The sequence below is a fragment of the Polypterus senegalus genome, chromosome 1 (genome assembly GCF_016835505.1).
Source record: "Polypterus senegalus isolate Bchr_013 chromosome 1, ASM1683550v1, whole genome shotgun sequence".
Classification (NCBI taxonomy): domain Eukaryota; kingdom Metazoa; phylum Chordata; class Cladistia; order Polypteriformes; family Polypteridae; genus Polypterus; species Polypterus senegalus.
Genome location: NC_053154.1, coordinates 127,146,748 through 127,170,265, shown reverse-complemented (window position 1 = coordinate 127,170,265; position 23,518 = coordinate 127,146,748). Strand labels below are relative to the sequence as shown.

The following is a 23,518-nucleotide window of genomic DNA, read 5'->3' as shown; positions in this document are numbered from 1 at the left end:
GTCCTTGCCCAAGTGATGCTCATGACTAATGCTTTTGTCTCTTCTTTTACACCCCAAGTAACACAAGGGTCTAACACTAAGGGAGTTAATCAAAAGGTGAGGTGTGTAAAGGATGTAGTTTGTGAAACTATCTTCAGCCTAAAGGGGCAAAATGGAGTAAAAGATTCACACACTTGAGACCTCTTAGGTCGGCATTTGGCAAAACTTTAAAATCATATTAAAAGTTCTCCTGAATAGCTCTGTATGTTTATTTTATAATATTTTTGTAAAATTTTTAAACAGATTTTACGTATCCATGAGGTTTTAACAGTTAAAGATTTTGCCAAGTGGGGAACTTTGTTTCTACTTTCCTATAAGGCCCACACATAATTGGATGTATATTCACACCAGAGTTTGCATATGGATTGATATGCAAGAATAAAATAAAACTAACAAAACAAAGCAAAATGTGCTTGGGGCTTCCTGCTAGTTTCATCTGACTACAAATGATGTTGCTAAAACCAGGGTGGGGCTCCCTTATGTGCGTGAGGCTAGTATTTCATACGCCGCTCTGTATAACATAGAAGAAATATTTTCTGGATATTGTAATATTTTCACAGTTAAAACTGTTTTTGTGCTAAACTAAAATTTCAAATAATGGGTTATATTTGTTATAGTAAGGTTCAAGAAGTGAGATCATTTGTCTCTAACAAATTTGAATGACATGATAAACATGAAATTGGTGTATAATGTAAACAAATTTGATTTATTAAATAACACTCTAACAGAGGCCACTTTGAGCCAGAGCTTTAAAAGGCAGTTTTCCATGGAATTTGTACTTCTTTGTCATCTGATCAGTTTCAGGTGATCAGAAAGTTTTTAGATGCCTTCTTGGTCTTAACTGAGCATGTATTCACAAGGACATCTGAAGCACATTCTTTAAATTACCGATGATTACAGTTTGAAGTTTAGCACCATGGCTGAAAAAAGTAAGGATTAAATTAACTATAAATGAGTATTTTACAATTTGTAAAAACACCAGAGAATCAGAATGAGGTATAGAAGACTTTTGATATAAAGTGTATTTTTCAATATCAATTTGAATTTTACATTTGAAAGTCACTACATATTTTAATAGCTAATTCATACAAAATAATTACCTATACAGGACCAAATAGACCAAACAAGCTAAAACAATTATTTCTAAAACTGAACAACTGTATTTGACTGTTTTTTTGAGTCAAAGTATGCAATATCATCAAGACATAAGGAGAATGGTTTTAACATTAAAATTATTTAAGCAGGAATTGGCTTCACACTAAATATACAGCTTTTGCCCAATATAACATATTTTTTCATTTTTCATATATTTTTATTTTTAAAATAATAAATTAAACTTAAATACAATGTTATAATTTCTAAAGTAATAACTTTAAAATGTGCAATTTTGATATATTCAGTTATTTCTATACCATATTTGCTGATGGTTCCTCTTGATTTTAATGAACCATGAAGCAAGTATTTACTGTCTATTATAATTTAGCATTTACTTTTCATAGAGAATTTGAAGCCATTTTACCCATTAAATGTTTTTTTGAGTTATTTTCTGGCCTAAACAGAATAATGTAGCATTTTGGAACAAATATACAAGAAAGGAGCCCAAAGCTTGACGCTAAAATAGCAAATATTTCTACAGCTACTGTATATTTCCCAGGTGAACTAATATAAGCTGGGATGAAGGTGACCCAAACTGCGCAGAATGTCAGCATACTGAAGGTGATGAATTTGGCTTCATTAAAGTTATCTGGCAGCTTCCGAGCCAGGAAAGCAAGAACAAAGCACAGAACAGAGAGAAACCCAATATATCCTAAGACAGCATAAAATGCAACCCCAGACCCTATATCACATTCTAAAATAATTTTTTCTGTAAAATATTTCATGTTTCTGATAGGGGAAGGTGGTGATATTGATAGCCACAGAGTGCATATGAGCACTTGTATGGCTGTGAAAGTGCAAACAGTTAACCTCTGTTGAGCTGGCCCAAACCACTTCATAATATTATTACCAGGTAATGTTGCTCGAAACGCCATCAGAACAACTATGGTTTTCCCCAGAACACAAGAGATGCACAGCACAAAGGAGATTCCAAAAGCAGTGTGCCGCAACATACAGGACCACTCGGTGGGTTCCCCAATGAATGCCAGTGAACACAAAAAACACAAAGCTAAAGCAAACAGAAGCAGGAAACTAAGTTCAGAGTTGTTTGCCTTAACAATTGGAGTCTCCTTGTGTTTATAGAAAACAACCATGACAGCTGTTGTTGCACTTGCTCCAAAAAAAGAAAAGCCCTCTAGTACTAAACTAATGATTTCTGTGTATGATAAGAATTCAGTATCTTTTAAGACACATGCATCTTTTTCTTTGTTTGATCTATAGTCCAAAGGGCATTTCATACAGTCCACAGAATCTGCAAAAAAAAAGAAAATCAAATTTCAGAGGTTTTTAAATTATTACAAATTTATCCTCCTTTGCTTCATTTTACATGTGTATGCATTATATTTAATAACTTCACAATACTGTCCAGTGAAAGCTCATATATTATACTAAGGTAAAATTAAAATTTGTCCACACTTTCTCCTTCTTCTATTTACCTGTAATATTATTTATTTCCCCTTCAGAACATGAGACACAATCAAAACAGCAGATTGGTTTTCCCTTTTGTGCAGCTTTTCGAGTGCCCGCTGGACAACTATCGCTGCAGACAGATTTTGGCACCTTTAAGAACAGAATAAATATTTCAATATTCTAATTACAAACATTGTGTACCCAGAAAGGCAAGTCATATATTTTTTGTCTCTCACCTTCACTTGATTACCAGCCCAGATAATGCTGCTACTGTTAATTATAAACTGATGTCCTTTTGGCAAAGATGCATCATATAGCCCCACAGGTACATACTGGACAAGGCCCTCTTTATTTATTTGCCAGTTTACCAAATCATATCGTGCTACTGGATCCCCATTTTTGTCAAAGTAGATGTTTTCCCCACTCCAAGTTGAGAAATTAACCATTTTCAGGTAATGTAGAACCTTAAAGTGAGTAGAAATTTTAAAACACTGAAGCTACACTTATTTTTAGCATTTTAAATTCTACTGGATACATACCTGCCATGGTTGAATCCTCATTTTATCTGCACATGACTTATTGAAGAAAGGCCCTAAACCTTCTTGGCATTTATACAAATTGTCCACAGAGTGTGCTAAGGCATAAACTGCTTTATACATATTGTAGTTGATTCTCAGCACAGACAGATTAGTGTAGTCATTGCTTACTTGTCTTAAATTTTCAGACAGTGTACATGAAGTTGTATTTTCTTGGGAGTTCAAGCTGCACTTGAACACATCCTGCCAGAATTCATTCCATCCGGGTGAGAATGATGGGTGTATGTTAAGTATATATTCTTTCAGACCGGGAATTACTGAGTTGCGGACTGCAAATCCAATTGCCCCACCCAAAACTCTAAAATTTTCTTTGGTGGCAATAGCTCTGGAAGAAATCCAAGCTTCAGAGCCTATCCACTGGAGGCCAGTCACATTCTGCTGCAAGAGTTCTTTAATGAGGACATTTAACTCAAAGTCAAATGTAAATGCCACAATAACCTTTGATGTTGATCTTTTTATAACGTCCACAACTTTCAGAAATTTTTCCCGGGGACTGCCATATTGTATTAATTCTGAGTATTCAACACATATACCCTCTTGCTGGGCTACATACAGAAATGTGGCCATGCCATTGTTGCCATAATCAGTATCAGTTCTGATTGTCCCAACCCAAGTCCATCCAAAATGCTTGACCAATTGTGCCAGAGCTCTGCTTTGATAATAATCACTTGGGATGGTCCTAAAAAAGGTAGGGAAATCCTGCCTGTTGCTGAGACATTCACAGCTAGCAGAATAACTGATCTGTGTAAAACAAAAGTCAGTAAATGACTTGTCAAGTAATCTATGGTAATGCATTCAGATAAAAAGAATGAAACACCCCTACCAAACATATTAAGTCACTTTAAATGATGTAATGACATCTGATGTATATTATATATATGTCATTATTACAAATCATCATGTTGCTCATTTTATTTGATTTGTTTTTTTAAAGACAACCTTTCAGGATTATTGTGTTTACAATTTTAAAACCCAGACAGTTTTTCTTTAAATAATTTTGTCTTTGAACAAAGCCAAATCACATTTGCAATCACAGCTTATAATAGTGAGGGCATAGTCAGGTTTTTTTATTTTATAATTAGTTGTGGCTAACTACTATTTATAACTTTATGTACAGTATATCTATCACAAGATTACAAAAAATTTCCTTGTTCAATATGTGTTCTTAACAATTAATGAACTGCTTTGTTGCAACTACTAAGAGTAAGGCATTGAGCGATTTAACTGGAAACATAGCAGCCAACATTTTTGAAACACTGTAAAGCTGAAACCGCAATTAGCTCTCCTATAGCCTACTAATTGGAGTTGAAGTGTTCAACTTTAAAACATCAAAAATACCACCTTCTTATATTCATAATACTCTTACTGTAACTACTTCATTGCACCTGCTCATCACCATCCATTGTTGCTTTTCTTCTTCCTTTTTCTGTTTGTTCACTTCTTTTCCCACTACTAGTCTTCCTTCTCTCTCTTTCTTTCTTCTGAGAGTGCCATTGATTCCCTTTAATGCGGTAATTAATTAACCCACGTATGTATACATCCATAACATGCAGTACGCAGTTAAATTCTTTGTTTATTTTCAAGAGTGCTACAGCATTATATTTTACATAGTGAAGTAGAAAACGATATAATTAACTAATGGAACCATTTGTGGTTCTAATCTTCAGTAACAAATTAAAATTATCCAAAAGAAGGTTTAAAATATGTGTTATTCTAGTAAGTTAGTCTTACCAGTGGAATATGAAATGGCCCAACAGCCCTTGCAATTGCAATGGTTGGTGAAGATGCTGAATGGCCCACTATAGCATGAACAGAAGACCTCAAGCAAGATTCAGTCCAATTTCCTTCTGCATCACTTGTAAGTGCAAGTGCACTTTTAACAGCAGTTCGAGTAGAACCACAAGAATCATAAATCCTGTAACCAAGTGAAATATTGGGCAGAATATCTGTCCTGTTGTTAATTTCTTCAATAGTAAACATCATAGTGGCTGCAATTTGAAAATCTTCTAACCTCTGAATTAGACTGTAGAGAAAGAATAGAAGCATGCACTATCATTACTCCAAGAAATGAACATTTAACTGCCTTTCTGCATTAGAAGGTCTCCTCATTTCGTGTCATATTTAAAAATGTTCACAATACAAAATATACATCTAATTATATCTAAATCTTAGTTAGAATTGTACTTACTTAATGCATTTAGGAATGTCTGGCTTTATGTCAAACAATAGTTTACTTTCTAATGTGTAATGAAATGAAAAAATTCCTCCAATAGTTACATCTCCATTTTTTGAAAAAAGTGGTGAATGTGCATGTCCCCATCTCTCACATGTAGGCTCTTCAGCCCTTATTAAAATTGCAATAAAAACAAATACAAAGAATAACATTTCTTAACTACAATAGGTCCCTAAATCATACAGCATATTGGGTGTGTGCACTCATGCTTAGGCTTATATATCATTGAAAACTTTTTTTTATGGTGCTAATAAAGCACATGCATTTTGGCTATTCACCCGAACATTCAACCTCATGGGATATGTTTCTGTTGAAACATGCCTGACATCAGAAAGGACATTCCTCCTCGTGAGACATAAGTTCTAATCAATGCCATTCGCCTTGATGTTGTAATCGGCAGTGATTCCAAATTGAGCATAACCAGGGCTTCACAACTATTTAAATAAAATAAGTCTGTCTTAAAAATGAAAATTAATTTGCATTTATTTAATCTAGCACAGTATATATTTCCTTTGTAAATCCTGATTTAAGATTTCAATTATCCATCTATCTATCCATTATCCAATCCGCTATATCCTAAGTACAGGTTCACGGGGGTCTGCTGGAGCCAATCCCAGCCAACACAAGGCAAGGCAGGAAACAAACCCTGGGCAGGGTGGCAGCCCACCACAGAGCGCACACACACACACACACACCAAGCACACACTAGGGAAACAATTTAGAATCGCCAATGCACCTAACCTGCATGTCTTTGGACTGTCGGAGGAAACTGGAGCACCCAGACGAAACCCACGCAGACACGGGGAGAACATGCAAACTCCATTAAGGCTTTGAATTGTCCTCAAATACAAGCAAACTCCTCCACGGCTCAAAGAAGGCAGTTGCCTTCGTTAAATCAGGAGAGCAATCCCAGGCAAAGGCAGCAGAAATAACAGGCCTCTTCCATACAGCTTCTGACTAGCAACTGTGGACTGACTTGGGAAAGCAGCTGAAGTACCCGCAGCAAACCGTGACAACATCACGTAGGCCAGACATGATCATCACCTCTGAGGCCTCAAAACAGCTGATCATGTTGGAATTGACAGTGCCCTGGGAAGAGCGTATTGAGGAAGCTAACAAGAGGAAATGTTCTAAGTACCAGGAGCTGGTGGAGGAGTGCAGGGACAGAGGTTGGAAGGTTCTGTATGGGCTATAAAAGTTGGCTGCAGAGGAGTTCCAGGACGCTCACTCTGCAGAGTCCTCATGCAGCTAGGCATTACAGGAGTGGCCAAAAAGAGGGCCATTAAATCTGCAAGTGAAGCTGCAGAGAAAGCCTCAAGGTGGCTTTGGGTAAAGAGGGCTGATCCGTGGATTGCTACTGGGACACAAGTTAGAGATTGATCAACCCCGGTTGCACACATAATCTAAGAATTAATAAAAACAGTCTCACTAAAAAAAAAAAAAACAGGAGAGGTAAAATTGTTCATTTAGTCACGTGCCATTCCGAGTATGCAATCACTGTATAACTGAGACTTTCATGTATTTCTTTGTGTGTTTTTTTGTGTGTACTGCTCACACTACAGGCACAGGAAAAGCTAGATGAGACAGCAGTCACTTATACACACACTGCCATTGAAACAGACCTTCTAAGGAAGTATATATTAGTTTTGAAAATGCACTTACGTGTCTATGTTGTGATACACGTAACAACCCTGTATTGTGAAACACTGTGGTTTTTGTGTTACAGCCTTTAAGCCTCAGTTCTCAGTTCCTAATGATATAGTAATACATTAATTTATTGAAAACACAAAGAGTGACACACAAGCATGGCTTATTAACTCAGACTGTGATTCATAGGAGTGCGTAGGTCAAAGGTTTACAGACATATAGGCAATGCTAAGTAAAACAGCAGTATGCAATGCTAAGTAAAGAGCAGTATTTTACTAAATAAAAAACTAAGTGTGACCCTGTTTATACCAAATGCACTGGCACAATGCAATGACACAGTGATATTAAGTGGTACTAATATCATGTTGCTAAAAAATTAATTCATTGGAGTGCTTATGACTTTTAGTGGTACCTTAAACTGTGGCTTGTAAATAGTCTTGTCTGTCACTGTTTCAAATTGCATGCTTGAGTTTCATCCACCTAATGTTTTAAAAACTGCCTAATTTTTCTTTGTTTTTAGTTCTAATAGTGTTTATGTATTTGCTTCAGCTAGAAGTATTATTTTAACTTTAAGAACATTTAATAGTTTTTGGGTTATTTTCATCAATGGTAGGTAAAGAAATTGTTTTTGGTCAGTCTCTAGCGATTCTATAAATTTCACTCTGAACTATGGCTTTCTGGTAAAGCCACATCATACGTGTGAACTTTATGATGACCTCTTAACTGATCTGCTAATTAGGTGATGAATGAACAACTGTTTTTCCTGAGTCTCCAGTAAGAGTGGGTATGGGAGGCTGTTATGAACAACTGGGAACATCCCTCCAGCCGTATGTTAAGGTGGTAACACATCCATCTGAAATATGTTGTAGAGGACCTCTCTAATTTAGCCTTGGAAGATATTTACAACCAATGGTTTGCATTTCTAGCATTTTCATAATCTGAAAGCTATTCCCAAATCCTGACTCCCATTTTGGTTTGTAGTAATTAAGCTTGGGCAGCATAGTGCTAACAACTTATCATACCAGCACTTCTGTGACGAAAATTAAACTTTTTCACCCAAATTTCAAGCCACACTGCCACGTTTGTTAATAAATATAAACTAGTTGACTTTATATATGTTGGTAGTATGCCCCTTGCTCAAGAGGTCTTACTTCAAGAGTTTGTTATTGCCTTGTATGTGATGAAGGAATTGAAAAGCACACATAAATTAATGAATGGTTCTCTCTTTAATTGTACAATACTAAGACATTTAGCAAAATATTAAAAGATTAAACAAATGCGAATGGCTGTTTTTTTGATATTAGTTACTACTGATGTGCTGTACAATTTTTTTTTTCAAAATACTATTTTTTTACAAACATCTGATTATTAACCAGCACACAGAACTAGTACTGAGCAATGACAGCAGGTTAATTTGACCATCTTTATTTGAATACCTGTCTGTTATATTGTTTTTCTCCCTTTCTTTCTTAGTTATAAACTTTAATAGAACCCATTTTTAGGTGATTAACAGCTAATCAAATGGCTACTGCATTATACATTTTTGATGTATTGATTCCTGAAAAGAAAAGTGACTATTGTATGATTTTAAACAGATCATAAAAGGGTATTTATTTATATAACTGTGTCTTTATCAACTAAAACACCAAATGCAGATTAAAACCCACTGAATTATACCATGAATTTGCTTTGTTTGTAAGAAACGAACACCCAGAACACATTCAAAGTTCAAAGTTGACATTTCTTTTAATTCACTGTAGCTTCTGTTTTCCAGGAGCAACTCTGTGTTATCACCTCTTTAAAGAAGACAAAGATCACAGGAGTTATTATTCATAGAAAAATGAAAGGAATTTTCCAGTAAATGGAGGAGAACAGTTCATGCATGTACATTATTTTTAAGCAGGTTGGAAACAAAAATACCTCAAAAAGTAACCAAGCCAAATGCCAAAATCAAAACACTAAACCGAAAACTGTAGTCAAAATATTTGAAGCAAAGGTCCTAAAACTATTTTCCCTAAAAAACACAAAATTTCTTTGTGTTGTTTAGAATTGATTGTACAGATAAATTACAGTAACACAGCATGCTGCAATCTTAAACAGGGTGACACGATCAATTTACAAACCATGTGACCGACAACATGCATCATTATCATAAACAATACTGTTGTAGATAGCAGAAAAACTACAAAATGGAGAAGAAGAATTGTCCAAAATGGTGTTGAGATGACAGTTTTTAGAGATTATCTTCATTAAACAATATCCTTACAATTTTTGTTTAAAATCTTTACATCAATCTTATTTTATGTCATCTTCATGTTAATTTTCAAAAAAGACTTTTAGGAATATTACAAATACATCGCTAAAATAATATAAATCATTACTTTTACTATTTGTTAAAACTGGAACATTTACAGCAGCTTTTTTTAACTTTGCATTGTACAGTAGGAGCCCATGTTCTAATGAAAAAAAATCTAAATCTTATTATTTTTCTACTATGCATTGTCAATAGGAATTTGTTGGATTCCACGAACCTATGAACAAACCTTATGAATTGTTATAGAAAGGGGGTGTAAGTTATTCCATGTTCAATTCATTAATATCTCTAATATCTCCGGCACCCTCTAAAATAACTTTCCAGTAGAACACTTCATTCATTCCACTGAAGGGAAGAGAACAACACAGGCAATAACAAAGTGAACAGAAACAAAGGAAAATAACATACTGCCTCTCTGTGGCTAGCAAAATAGTTTTTGCATCCCTGTCTAACAGGTGGAGTGCCTAAATTGTACTCTGTTGACACTTTTTTAAACACTGCCTCTGAACTTTTTCCTCCCAACAAGTATTGCCATCAATGAACCTCCAAACTTCAACATTCAAGAACAACTCTATACTAGCTAGAAGGGACTTTTGAGCTAAGGACAGGGATTATTTCAGTGTATGTTCTTGGGTTACTTTCTGGAGTGAGATGAAACTCGTAAGGCTTCACATACACCAGCAGTGTGAGAAGTTCTTTTAGATCTTCCCCTTCGATGGCCCAGATGGCCTTGAAATGTTGAATTCTGTTACTCATATTAAAGCGTCAGACAAACTGCATGTCACTTAACCACTCCATTAGGGAGCAGAGTGCAATGCAAAACGTATGTGACAACCCTGCTGTCCCTTACGTTACAGGAGGAATTCCTTCATACATTAAATGTGTTCTGAATCTTTCCATCTTATTTTATCCTGGATGTACCTTCTTTTAGTGTTACTATTGTCTCTGCCCTGTCCACAAATAGAAAGTTAGACAGCCCTGTCTAGTAATAATTCAGCTGCCCTCTATCATTTAGCTTGGCAGTGGCAGCCCAATTTCATTGGCATAGATACAAGCATCGGTGCTGCTAATGAACTGTCTGTCAGGACATCTTCTATCCAGAAAAATGCTAAATTGCCAGTAGTCATGAAACAGTCTGGGTGTCCCTTCACAGTGACTTCTACCTTATGTTTACCTGTATATGAATATTTCTTGTGTTTGTAAAGAGATTATATTGGTGCTTTTAAGTTGGGTTAGTAACTTGCTCTCAATTCTGTTGATGTAGATAGATGTGGACATCTTGCAGCCTTTTCCCCCATTACTTCACTAAGGTGAATGAAATAAACTGTGATTATTGAGAGCACTGCAAACATCAGTAAAAAATGCCTCCTGGGTATGTGAATGGTGAAACACATCTTAAAATAGGAACAAAGTCTTATTGTGCTGCTCAGTGTCAGCTTGAAAATGTAATCCTTAGACAAATCTACTTCCAGGAAAAAATGAAATTTTGTGCTTTCATTATATTGTAATGGTAGCTGTTGTATGATACATCTGCTTAAAGTACATTTTTATCAGTATAAAAGAAAACATAGAGACGATGATGTTGTGTGTCAATGTGAATAGATGTAAAGTAGTAGCAAAAAGATGAAACTCTATCCTTCTGTTCAAAACTTTTATTTGCATTTTAATAACTATCAACATATAAGTATGCTTGTATATTTCATATCATTTTCCCATTACATGTTTTCTTGTGTTCTTCTCAGGTTTTAATAATATTATATAGCACTTTGGTGCAAAAATACAGAATAGTAAACCAAAACTAGAGGCTAATATAGCAAATATTTCAACTGCTACTGTATATTTTCCAAGTGAACTAATATAAGCAGGAATAAATGTGATCCATACTGCGCAGAATATTAACATGCTGAAAGTGATGAATTTTGCTTCATTAAAATTATCTGGGAGCTTACGCGCCAAAAAAGCAAGTAAAAAGCACAAAAGAGAAAGCATTCCAAAATACCCAATTACAGAATAAAATGCAATAGTTGATCCCATATTACATTCCAAAATAATTTTTTCTTTGTAAGCACTTGTGTTTTTGTTAGGAAAAGGAGGCGACAGTATGAGCCACATAATGCATATAAAGATCTGTATTAGAGTTAGGCTACAAACGCTTAACCTCTGCTGGATGGGCCCAAACCATTTCATGATATTATTACCAGGTAGCGTAGCCCTAAATGCCATTAGCACAACTATTGTTTTGCCGAGAACACAAGAGATGCATAACACAAATGTAACTCCAAAGGTTGTGTGACGCATGATGCAGGACCATTCTGAGGGCTGGCCAATGAAAGTGAGAGAACAAAGAAAGCACAGGGTTAAAGAAAATAAAAGCAGGAAGCTTAGCTCTGAGTTGTTTGCTTTGACAACCGGTGTGTCTCTATGATTAAAGAAAATAAAAGCAATTGTTATACTCAGAGTTGCCCCGGCCAAAGAAATTGTAATTAAGAATATCCCCATAATTTCTACAAATGACAAGAACTCTATTTCCTTTTCGATGCAAGTGTTCCTTTCTTCATTTGACCAGAATTCTGGTGGACATTTTACACAATCTATTGAATCTGTAAAAAAATAAAATATGAAAGAAAATTATATAAATCTATTTCTTAATTGCAAGTTAGTGAACATATAAGGGCTTATATTACTGGACATATATTGACATTTCAAAATGAAGGCCTACTTAACACTTGCATTTCTAGTATAAATCAAAGCAGGGTAGGTGTAGCCATTAGATGTCAAGCACCCAAACTCTGGAACAATTTGCCTATCAATATTAGAGAAGCTCCATTGGTCTCATCATTTAAACTAAGAGTGGCCTTATTTTAACATAGCATACTCTTCTTATAGCTTCTATTTCATAATTCATTCTTATATTACTTTTTCAAATTGCAGTCTTTTTTTGTTTTTGCACTTAATAAGTTGTTTCCATTTTCTTTCTCCTTTCTGTATTTTTGGGGGCACTCTGTCTGGCATAGAGTGGATGCTTTGCCTGTGAAACTACTTTCAGATGTCTTCTTTTTGAATAAAATTATCAACATTTAAACGTACCTTTTCAGAATGTGTCTGATCTTAGAGAGTCACAATTTGGACTTAAAATACCCTTAATACACCGATGAGCCACAACATTAAAACCACTTATAGGTGATGTGAATAACATTGACTATCTTGTTACAATGGCACCTGTCAAGGGGTGGCAGCAAGTGAATAATCATTTCTTGAAGGTGATATGTTGGAAGCAAGAAAAATTGTCAAGCGTAAGATATGAGTGACTTGTGATGACTAGACAAATGGATTAGAGTATCTTCAAAACAGAAGGTCTTGAGGGGTGTTCCCAGTATGCAGTGGTTAGTACCTAAAAAAAGTGGTCCATGGAAGAACAACCGGTGAACTTCCAACTGGATCATGGGCATTCAAGGCACATTGATGACTGTGGAGAGTGAAAGCTGAAAAAACTGAGAGAACGGTGTCAGAATAGACAGTGCATCACAGCTTGCTGCATATGGGGCTACATAGCTACAGAGTGGTCAGAGAGCCCATGCAGGCCCATGTCCACCACCAAAAGTGCCTACATTGGGTATATGAGCATCAGACCTGGACCATGGAACAATGCAAGAAGGTGGCCTGGTCTAATAAATCTCATTTACATTTAGATCATGTGGCAGGTGCTAGTGCATTGTTTACCTGTGGAAGTGATGTCAACTAGATGCATTATGGGAAGAAGGTAAGCCAACAGAGGCAGTGCGATACTCTGGGTAATGTTCCACTGGGAAACCTTGGGTCCTGGCATTTATATGGATGTTCTTTTGACATAATATACCTACACCCCTTCATGGCAACAGTATTCCCTGATGGCAATTGACCTGTTTCGGCAGGATAATGTGCCCTGCCACACTGCAAAAATTGTTTAAGAATGGTTTGAGGACATGACCAAAAATTCAAGGCATTGACTTGTTCTCTAAATTCCACAGATCTCAATCTAATCGAGCATCAGTGGGACAGACTAGAAAAATAAGTTAATTCCATTGAGGTCCCATTTTGCAACTTACAGGACTTAAAGAATCTGCTGCTAATATTTTGATGCCAGATACCACAGAACACCTTCAGAAGTCTTTTGGAGTTCATGCCTTGATGGGCCACAGCTGTTTTGGCCACACAAGAAGGAACCTACACAATATTAGGTATTTTGTTCCAAGGTTGTGGTTGATATATATATATATATATATATATATATATATATATATATATATATATATATATATATATATATATATATATATATATATATAGTGTGATCACAAGAGCTAATTTGGTTCACTTGAAACAACCAAGCATTGCAGAACACAATACCTCACCTGTACGGTCTAAAGCGTTTCATGGACCTCAGAACCCACTATTGAGAAAAGCACCTCACTCCCTTAAGAATCCATGCAAATGTCCTCTTTTGATCATGCAGTCATTTTTAAACACTCTCACAGTCTGGCAGTGTGGCAATATTGATAACTCATGATTTTACTAGCATTAAAATTCTTCATGACATGGGTACCCCTTTTTCTTTAATGATAGAAAAGAATTGTGAAAAGAACTTTTCTTAAGGAAATTAAGTATATCTATCTACCATCAAAAAAACAATGAGTTAACTGAGAGATTTAAGAAGATATTGAAGCTACATTGTATAAGTGATAAGCATAAAGTCAGGGCCATGTTTTTTCTACATCTTATATTTGTTTTGAAAGAATCTTCCCCAACCTTAATGGGCCTCAATCCATTAAGTTACTGTTTGGCAGACAATTCTATGGGTCATTGTGTTTACTTAAAGAGGAGTGCAAAGATGCTTCTCAAGCAAATAAAAAATGAAAATTACCATCATCAGCAATATGCCTGAAGGAAAACATGACTAAATTGTCTGCTCTGATAAAAGAGTACTTACAAAGCAAGAATAATCAAAAACCAATGCTTAATACAGTGGTTATGCATGAACCTTTTAAAAGGGAAGCATGGCAGGAAGAGCACAATGGAAAGTTTCTTAGCTGAAAGTGGAACTTTCAAGATATGTATAGTTCCCACGGACAATGATTTACTCAAACACAAAAGGAACATTTATAGACATTAACAGTAGGAGACAACATTGGCTGACAGCAAAGTAAATACTAAACCTAGATTCCATCCATCCATTGTCCAACCCGCTATATCCTAACTACAGGATCATGGATGTCTGCTGGAGCCAATCCCAGCCAACACAGGGTGCAAGGCAGGAAACAAACCCCAGGCAGGGTGCCAGCCCACCACAGACTAAACCTAGATTGAATATCCAAAATACATCATTTTAGAACTGCAGAAATCCTCAAGACCATCTATTAACCTGGGAATAAACAGATGCTTCAGCAGGGTGAGATAGCCTTGGTTGAAGTAGGATTTCAGAGGTATCAATGTGGTTGTTCTTTTGTAATGGGTTGAGAAAGAATTTAGAAAAAGGCTCATGCACCAGAAGGTACCATGGCAAGAATGTCTGAGGAAACAGAATGGCTGCAGTGACATACGTAACTATGCAAATTCTAACTAAAAAACAGGATTTTTTTTCAGAGTAGTCCCATCTTTTTGCTATTAATATGAGTTAGCATAGTTTATGAAAAATTATAACTTTCTTAGGCCACATTCTTGTATTTTCATTTTTAACTTTTTTAAATTCAACTTTTAACTTATAAAGGACTACCACATTCCTCAAATGTCAAGGATGCTAAAAGAGTTATAAGGAATGGTGCCATCACCTACAGATTTGCCAATCTAATATTATATATTATATTTTTAAAAGCAAAAATATTTCATGGCTTGACTTACTTATATGTTTACTTATTTCCCCTTCAGCACATTTTATACAATCAAAGCAGCAAACTGGTTTTCCTTTCTGAACTGCCTTTCGTGTGCCAGGAGGACAGTCATCACTGCAAATGGATGTAGGAACCTTGATAATTTAAAAAAAAACAAAAAACAAATAGCAGCTAGTTATCTTTTTATAATTCATTTAAGTGTCAATCAGTTAAATTAACTTTCCATTGTTTTCTTTTACCTGCTAAATGTTTTTACATAGAACAAGTTGGCTAAACAAATAAGGTTCTCTGAGGCAGCAGTGCTATATTTCTGAGTGAAACTGTTCAAGAGGCTGACTTGATCTCAGCATCCATTTTGAACACTGTGCCAAAATGTGTTTAGCATATGGGAAGGCACCCTTAGGATATAGTCATAGACTAAACATATATTCATGGAACAAACTCTGTGGTCTCCTGCTAGTGACCACGTCACTAGTTATTCATCAGCATGACAACTGACCAAAACCCTGGTGCTACACAGTCTGTGAGTAAAATTATTTATTTGTTATTATGCTATAATTGTTAATTATTTCCTTTTTTTAACTTGAGTTTTTTTTCTTTCTGGGTTTTCTGGTAGCTAACCTAACTTCAAACTCACATAAGTACCTACAATTCAATGCCAACTCCCCTGGAAAAAGCAAAATTCAAAGATACAGGAGGAACAAACAAATCTAAAACAACTGAGCCATTGCCCACACACTATAAAACAGCAGTACTATGTATTATTTTAGACTTTCTTAATATAAATATTTTTCCTCCATTATAGGCTTTACTTTGTCCTTTATGAATTTTGAAAACTACACTATAACGTTTTAAAAACATTTCATGTATTCCCTCATTAATTTATGTATCTTGTAATAGGTACGTCATGAAATCTGACTGTGACAGTATGACTTTAAAGGTCATATTAAAGGACTATAAATACAACACCACAACATATCACCTGTAGAAATTCTCAGGTGATTCATAGTTAGGATATAGGGGGTTGGATAATGATGGATGGACGGATGGCTTCTGCACTTGTGGGGTTTACTAATAAGGGAGATGAGACAGAGTATAAGAGTTAGATGGAGGACTTTGTTTCTTGGTGCATAAAGAATTGACTGAAACTTAACATCAGCAAAACCAAGGAACTGGTTATTGACTTTCGCTGCACAAAACAGCCTCTATGTCTGGTCACTGTTCAGGGTGTGGATGTTGAAGTGGTCCATTCCTACAAGTACTTGAGTGTCCACATCAATGACAGGATGGACTGTTCAAAGAACAAAGAGGAACTATATAAGAAGGGGCAGAGCAAGCTCTTTTTTCCTCAGGAGGCCGTGTTCCTTTAATGTGCGGTGTGACATCCTTCACATCTTCTATAACTCTGTGATGGCTTGTGCAGTTTTCTATGCTGCGGTGAGTTTGGCTGATAACATCACTTTAACAGAATGCCCCTGAATTAAAAAGCTAATTAAAAGGGCAGGCTTAGTTATGAGACACACTCTGGACCCACTGGAGATCTCAGCAAAGGAGAGATTTAAAACAAAACTGAATGCCATTATGGACAAAGCTGTACATCCTCTCTCTGACACATTAACGCTGAGGAATTTCAGCCAATGAACCATTTAGCACAAGTGACTCAAGAAACACTACTGGAACTCCACCATACCAACAGCAATGCACTCACTTCTTTCTTCTTAATTTTCTTCCTTTTTAGTGATTTGGGTGTTTTCAGACCATAGGGCGTGTGTATATATATTTATTTACCTATCTATATGTGTATTTATTTATTTAAAGAGCCTGAGTTGCCTTGAAAGCTTGCATATTTTTAGTTAACCAATAAAATTTCTTCTCACTACACCCCTTGGAGACAAATAAACATCTATGCAGTGTTTTGAAAGTCAAATGTCAGTTCAGTTAATAAGTTTGTTTGTAAAGAATAAAGAAAGGAAAAACAAACTTTAAATTGAGTGGCAGAGATTCATAGTGATGACACATATATTAAATCATATGTGACCAAACTAAGGCCGTTGTTCACACGGGCGTTAAAATCGAGCGTTTTTTTTCCGTTCGTAGCGTCCGGTGAGCGCAGATCAAGCGGCGAGTGTTTTCTACATGTAGGAGTCAATGAGAGTGTTCACACAGGCTTTGGTAACGTGCGTTTGTCCGGCAGCACATTTATACGGCATCAAAAAAACGTTGCATGCAGCTTTTTATTGGCGTTCAAAACCCAACGAACGCAAGGAAACCGCTTCTAGTTCGTTTTCTGCGCGTTTATTTTACGCTTCAGAGGACCGGATATTTTTATGTTTTCATATACAACATATATATTTTCATATTGCTTATTTTATTTTATTGTCTCATGTAATTTGTAAACCATAAACCTATTAATTGATGTTCTAATATAATATTTGATAACGATTATGTAGGGGGGCAATTCATGGCGGGGGCATTTCAGTGCATAACACCGGTGTAAGCGCACACTCGACTACTGTTTCCTTACCTCAAAGTGACAAGTAGTCTCTCTTCGGGGCGAACACCAAGTCGCATATTGGTTGATCGGCGTGCAATGTGGCATTGCACCAGCTGCAGCAGACAATCAAAAGTGGAAACCGAAATTAAACAGTACTTAAACAGTAATTAAAAAACTTGCGCGGAAATTTTCGCATTTCTTCATAAAGCACGAAAAAACTTCCTTTAATCCGACGTTGTGCAGTCAGAGGATGAACCCAGTAGCGGCGGCAATTTTTTCTCTCCCTACGTCGCCGTATTACGAGTATTTTTAAAACAAGAAGATTAATATCTAACATAGCAAAATGATCCATATTGAAAGGAGGCACCTCAAATAAAACGACAAGGGCTTTCATATCCAGTTCCCGACACTGCCTCCACTGGTTAACACACAAACTACAATTTGGGCTGCAGGCTGGCGTTAGACAGGGACAAACGAACGCCGGTGTAGAAGTCAATCGATCGCCACCACAAAATGCAACATAAACGTCTAGGACGATCAGAGCAAGTTCGTTTATCCAAAAACTTAACGCCCGTGTGAACAAGGCCTTGATCAATAAATCATTCATCAAATTTACTGGAAAGTGCTAAAGTCAATATTGCTAAAACAGAACCAAAACATTCTAAACAGTAGAATCATTTTTTATTTTGCAACAAAGTTCAGACTTTCTTCAGCAGGTGGCCGTCATTCATAACATAGCCACCATGATGTCATGAGTTATGGACACGTGTCTTACATGCCTAGCATTCACACAGGATACAGCAAACAGCTATGCATATAGAAACAAAAGCAGAAAATGACAATGCTCATACACACAAATTCACCTGTGACATAATAATCTATCAAATTGGTGATAAAATTATATCACTGAGATGACAGTAAATTTAATATTTAAGAAAAAGAAGAACTGAGCTTTATTCATATACTCCAGACAATGCTAAGATTAAAAATTATGAATATGTAGCTGTGAGGAAGTAGCACTAACTAGTGAACCAATGTGTTGCTCATTTATTTTGTATAAAATGTTTCAGACACTAATAGAGTGAAACAATATTTATAGCAAATTGAAAGATATTAGAGGAGCATAATACAAACCTGAACAAGGTACTATTTAAATTTTAATTAGATTCCAATCTGAAAAAAGTAAAGGACATGTTTGGGCAAGGTTAGTTTTATGTCCTGAAACAGCCGGGACTCAATAAGACATTAAGTGCAGTTAGAGCATCCCACCACACAACATGAAGGTAAGGTCAATTGTATATTCCCAGAGGCATAGTGTTCCACAGATGTCAAAGAGGTTAAAACCAGATACAGCCAGAGAGAGAAGTAAACAGTGAATGAAACCCATGCTCTAGTCATTTCTAGAGATGCCCAGATCTCTAGATGCTCCTTCATTCCAAAGAAGTGTGCCCTGGGTTAAATGATAGCGCTACATGAGCCTGTTATGGGATGCTATAGGAATCGGGTCTGGCTGCCATGTAATTTTGACCATGAGCTCAGACAATAAATGGAGGAATTTTAAATAGGGGTGCAGTTTTTGTCTACAAGAAATCATGTCTGTTAAAGCACTCACCTGAGTTTGATTGCCTGTGTAAATAATTCTGATGTTTTTCATTGTAAACCGCTGATTTACTAGAAGGGATGTATCATAATAGCCCACTGTAATGAATTCTGTCATGCCTTCAGAAGTAAGCTGCCAGTTTATCACTTCATATTGCACATTAGCATCTTCCTCAAGGTGCACATTTTCTCCATTTTTAAATGTGAAATTCACCGTTTTCAGATATGGAAGAAGCTGTAAGAAATAATAAAGTAAAAGTATTTAAATCAAAATTAATTTATAAAATTGCTGAGAACTTTGTCAAAGTTTTGCATGATCTTAAGTTAATCAAGCTCAATTCTTTTACTTAAGTGCTTGCCTAAAGTGATGCAAATTAAGGGCAAACATTGAATTCTAGGTAGTAGCAAGAGGAACCTCTTCATGCAAATGGTTATCAGAGTTTACACTTGTTGAAAAAGATGCCAATGAGAACTTTTACAAATGTCTACATTATGTTTTAGTTAATCAGACAAATTAATGTTCTCTCACGTGTGTTAAATGTGTTATTCTTACTGTTTCAGTAAATTAACTGTTTTATACCAGGATCACAAGAAAGTAATGGTGTACCAGTTAACTAAAAAACAAGAATCTGAGAAATGTTTCAGAAGTTCAAATTGAGAAACATGAATGGTAAAAATAAAATAATTAACAAACTCACATAGGTAATGCTTTACTTAGTAAGTAACCTGAGATGATCTATAACCCAGAATGAGTTATAGATTCTTAAAACCTCAAAAATCCTATATGTAAAGGAGAAGCACACTTTCTGCATATCTAGTTTTAAGATGAAGATCTGATGGAGATCACATCTCTTTACATGTGCATCTAGTAACAATCTTTACTGGCTCTTGTGCCTGACTATTTCATTTCCCATACATTCTTGCCCAGACAAAATCAGGGATCCTTATACAAGTACATCAGAAATTGTTGGTTATTACTGCTCTCAGGATGTAGTGAAGAGTTTATGATCAATTTGTACATTCCCTTCCTATGCACCATACTGTACTTGATAGGAAGCAATCAAGGCAAACAAACAAACAACACATATTATGAATCAGAATTCAGTTTAGAATTTAGTGTGTAGTAAGACTCCATCAAGAAAAAGTCAGTAAGAATCGAGAGACAATATAAAAACAAATGTTTTCAATGTAAGAAAAAAAGTACAAAGGAACATTTTTGCTTATTCTAAATAACAGATAAATCGCATTAGTCCTATTCATTCTTTTTTTTCTTTTAATCTTACAACTCATTACCTGCCAAGGCTGTATTATTTTGCTTTTTTGACATGTTTTGTTTAAATACTGCTCCTCTGTGTTTTTGCACATGACAAGGTTTTGTATGGCGTAGGCAATTGCATAAACAGCTTTGTACACATTATTTGGAATCCTCATATCAGTTACATCAGTGAACTGATTATTCACTTCTCTCAGATTTTCTGAACCTGTGCAAACAGTTTTATTTATTGTCCCAGTTTTATTTATTAATGTACAATTAAAGACATCCTCCCAGAATGCTTTAAAAAAAGAATTTTTTGTGTCATCAGAAGGTTGGAGACTAAGTAAAAATTCATTCAGTCCTGCTATTAAAGAATTGCTGGTTGCTAACCCAATTGCACCTCTTAACATCTCGTTGCCTTTATCTCCAGCAAAGTTCTTAGCAGTGATCCAAGATTCACTGCCCACCCATTGTATGCCAGTCACATTCTGGAGCAGCAATTCTTTGACGAGAAATTCAAAATCCACAAATGTTGCAAACACCACAATAACCTTTGAAGAGGATGCTTTGATAACTTTCACAGTTTCAAGAAATTTTGCTCTTGGATATGTTCTGTGAATAGATACAGAGTACTCGATGCACATGCCATCCCTTTGTGCAGCTTGTAAAAATGTTGCCATTCCATAATTTCCGTAATCATTGTCGCTTTGGATTGTTCCAACCCAAGACCATCCAAAGTATTTCAAAAGCTCTGCTAGTGCCATACTTTGATAATAATTACTAGGAATTGTTCTGAAAAATGTTGGGAACTCCTTCTTATTACTAAGACATTCACAACCTGAAGAATGACTAATCTGTAGAGAAGAAAAAGTGAAAGCTCTGTTTTTGTAATTCTGGAATATGCTAAATGTTTTTGTCTGTAAAATAAAATTAAAATCAAAATAATAAGCAATGCTTTATATAGCCATAAGCAAGCAGAAATGAAATACTCTTATATTAAAGAAACAAATGTGACATTTCATGACATTAATAACTGGCAATCTGTCGTAACAGCAGAAAGAAAAATTATGCCCTGTTTCAGAGGACAATGTAATAATTTGTTTTTCATACAAAACGTTGGATTATGCTAATAATTATATAAACTCAACAATCATTTCCTACATATTCCAATACTTGTTAAAATACAAACTGAAAGAAACTGAAGTACATTTTTGCATATATAGATCATATTTACATAGATTGTGATTTTTGGTAACTTGTTTACAAATTTGTTACATGAGAAATATATTCTCACCAGTGGTACGTGAAATTGTCCAATTGTTACTACAATTCCAATTGTTAATGATGATTCAGAATGTCCAATAATTGCTATCACCGATGAGGGCTTCACACAATTTTGCTCTGTAATGATTTCATCCTGTAAATTCAGTAAAAGCATTGCTGATTTTATAGACTGTGTTATGGAACCACATGCATCATAGATCCTGTATCCCAGTGTAATACCACTGAACCTTTCAGAATTCCGATTTATTTCTTCTATGGCAAAGATCATAGTTTGTACAAGTCGAAATTCTCTGTAATTTATGCTGAGAATAAAGTACAGATAATTCAATTTATCATTGAGGTTTTATACTGTCAGTTAAACCCAAAATATGTATAAATTAGGCATTAGAATTAGAAACACCAACATCTATTAATTGATACTAACTATAAATATTTATTTTTTACTGCTAATATTTAAAAACACTTAATGGTAATGAAAAGTTAAATAAACTGTCAAAATAAACCTTCTTCTGTTTGGCATGCAAACTATTTTACATTTAATCATATCTTCAAAAATACATCCACAAACACATTCTTAATTGATAACTAGTAATCATTTGGTACTTGAAATTAGGTTTAACATTTAGAAAGAATCTTGCTTACTTTTCACATTTTAAAGCTTCTGGCATAGTTGTGAATCTTGGGGTCTTCACCTGAAAATTTCTATGAAAAGAGAAGATTCCCCCAATGATTATATCGCCATCTTTACTATACAAAGCCGGGTCTTTTGCTTGCCACAACTTACAGACATCATTTTCTGCTCTTGCAAATGAAGCAAAGAATATAGCTTTTAACAGCAGCATTTCCGATTTTCTCTTTAGACTAAAGTACTGTAACAAGATACTGCTTATATAAAGCAGGCAAGCTCACTTTGATGTTTAGTCAAGCAAAAAAATAAGATTAGTTTTATGAAATCATTGTCTGAGGTAAGAATGACTGTAGAGGTCTACCCTAGGGAGAAAAAAACAATTTCCATAAATCTTTTGAGAGTAAAATGATTATGTTGAAATGTTTACATTGCAATATATGTTATATAATTGCATTAAGCTCATATCATTCTGGATATGTTTAAATATATGTATTATATGATTGTATATCACATGAGATATAATGATTTGGTTATTTCTTCTTCTTGTACCAAATTAGTATGTATACTAATATAGATACCAGCATAACATGCTAAAAAGTGGCAGAAGCTGCAGTGAGGTCCATAAACAGTCTTATGGAGGAACAGTCATCATCAGTATTTCCAGTACTAATAAGCAATTTCAGGACTGTGATGATACTGAAATACAGGCTGGAAAGATTGAAGCAGTTGTTAGTTTGATGCTGAACAAATCATGAAGGAAATCATTTTCTTTATTTATCAGTTTCACACCTAAGCAATGGTCTCACACACAAATTAATGTAAAATACTTATTTGTAACAAACGTCACCTGTTTTATGTTCCATGATCCTCTACATTGTGTAAATTCACAGACTTATTACGTACTGTTTGTCTCATCACTTATAGGCTGAAGGCCACTTTCTGGGAAAAAAAAACAGTTACCTGTGTTTCGTTTTCAGTTTCCAGATCACTTGCATCCAAA

General features: G+C 35.3%; 2 protein-coding genes across 2 annotated transcripts; both read right to left on the bottom strand.

The window, feature by feature from the left end:
* Positions 1-1,532: 1,532 nt before the first annotated feature.
* LOC120535200 (extracellular calcium-sensing receptor-like) lies at positions 1,533-6,504 on the bottom strand. Its single transcript, XM_039762914.1, has 7 exons — positions 6,431-6,504; positions 5,389-5,544; positions 4,932-5,223; positions 3,144-3,941; positions 2,841-3,068; positions 2,631-2,754; positions 1,533-2,446 (listed from the first exon to the last, which is right to left on the bottom strand). The coding sequence occupies exons 1-7, from the start codon at positions 6,502-6,504 to the stop codon at positions 1,533-1,535; spliced, it is 2,586 nt and encodes an 861-aa protein (XP_039618848.1).
* A 4,594-nt stretch (positions 6,505-11,098) lies between these two features.
* Positions 11,099-22,732, bottom strand: LOC120535133 (extracellular calcium-sensing receptor-like). The gene is made up of 6 exons (XM_039762785.1): positions 22,533-22,732; positions 21,901-22,192; positions 20,645-21,460; positions 19,365-19,586; positions 15,269-15,392; positions 11,099-11,994 (listed from the first exon to the last, which is right to left on the bottom strand). Exons 1-6 carry the CDS (start codon positions 22,730-22,732, stop codon positions 11,099-11,101), a joined length of 2,550 nt encoding a protein of 849 aa, XP_039618719.1.
* Positions 22,733-23,518: the final 786 nt, after the last annotated feature.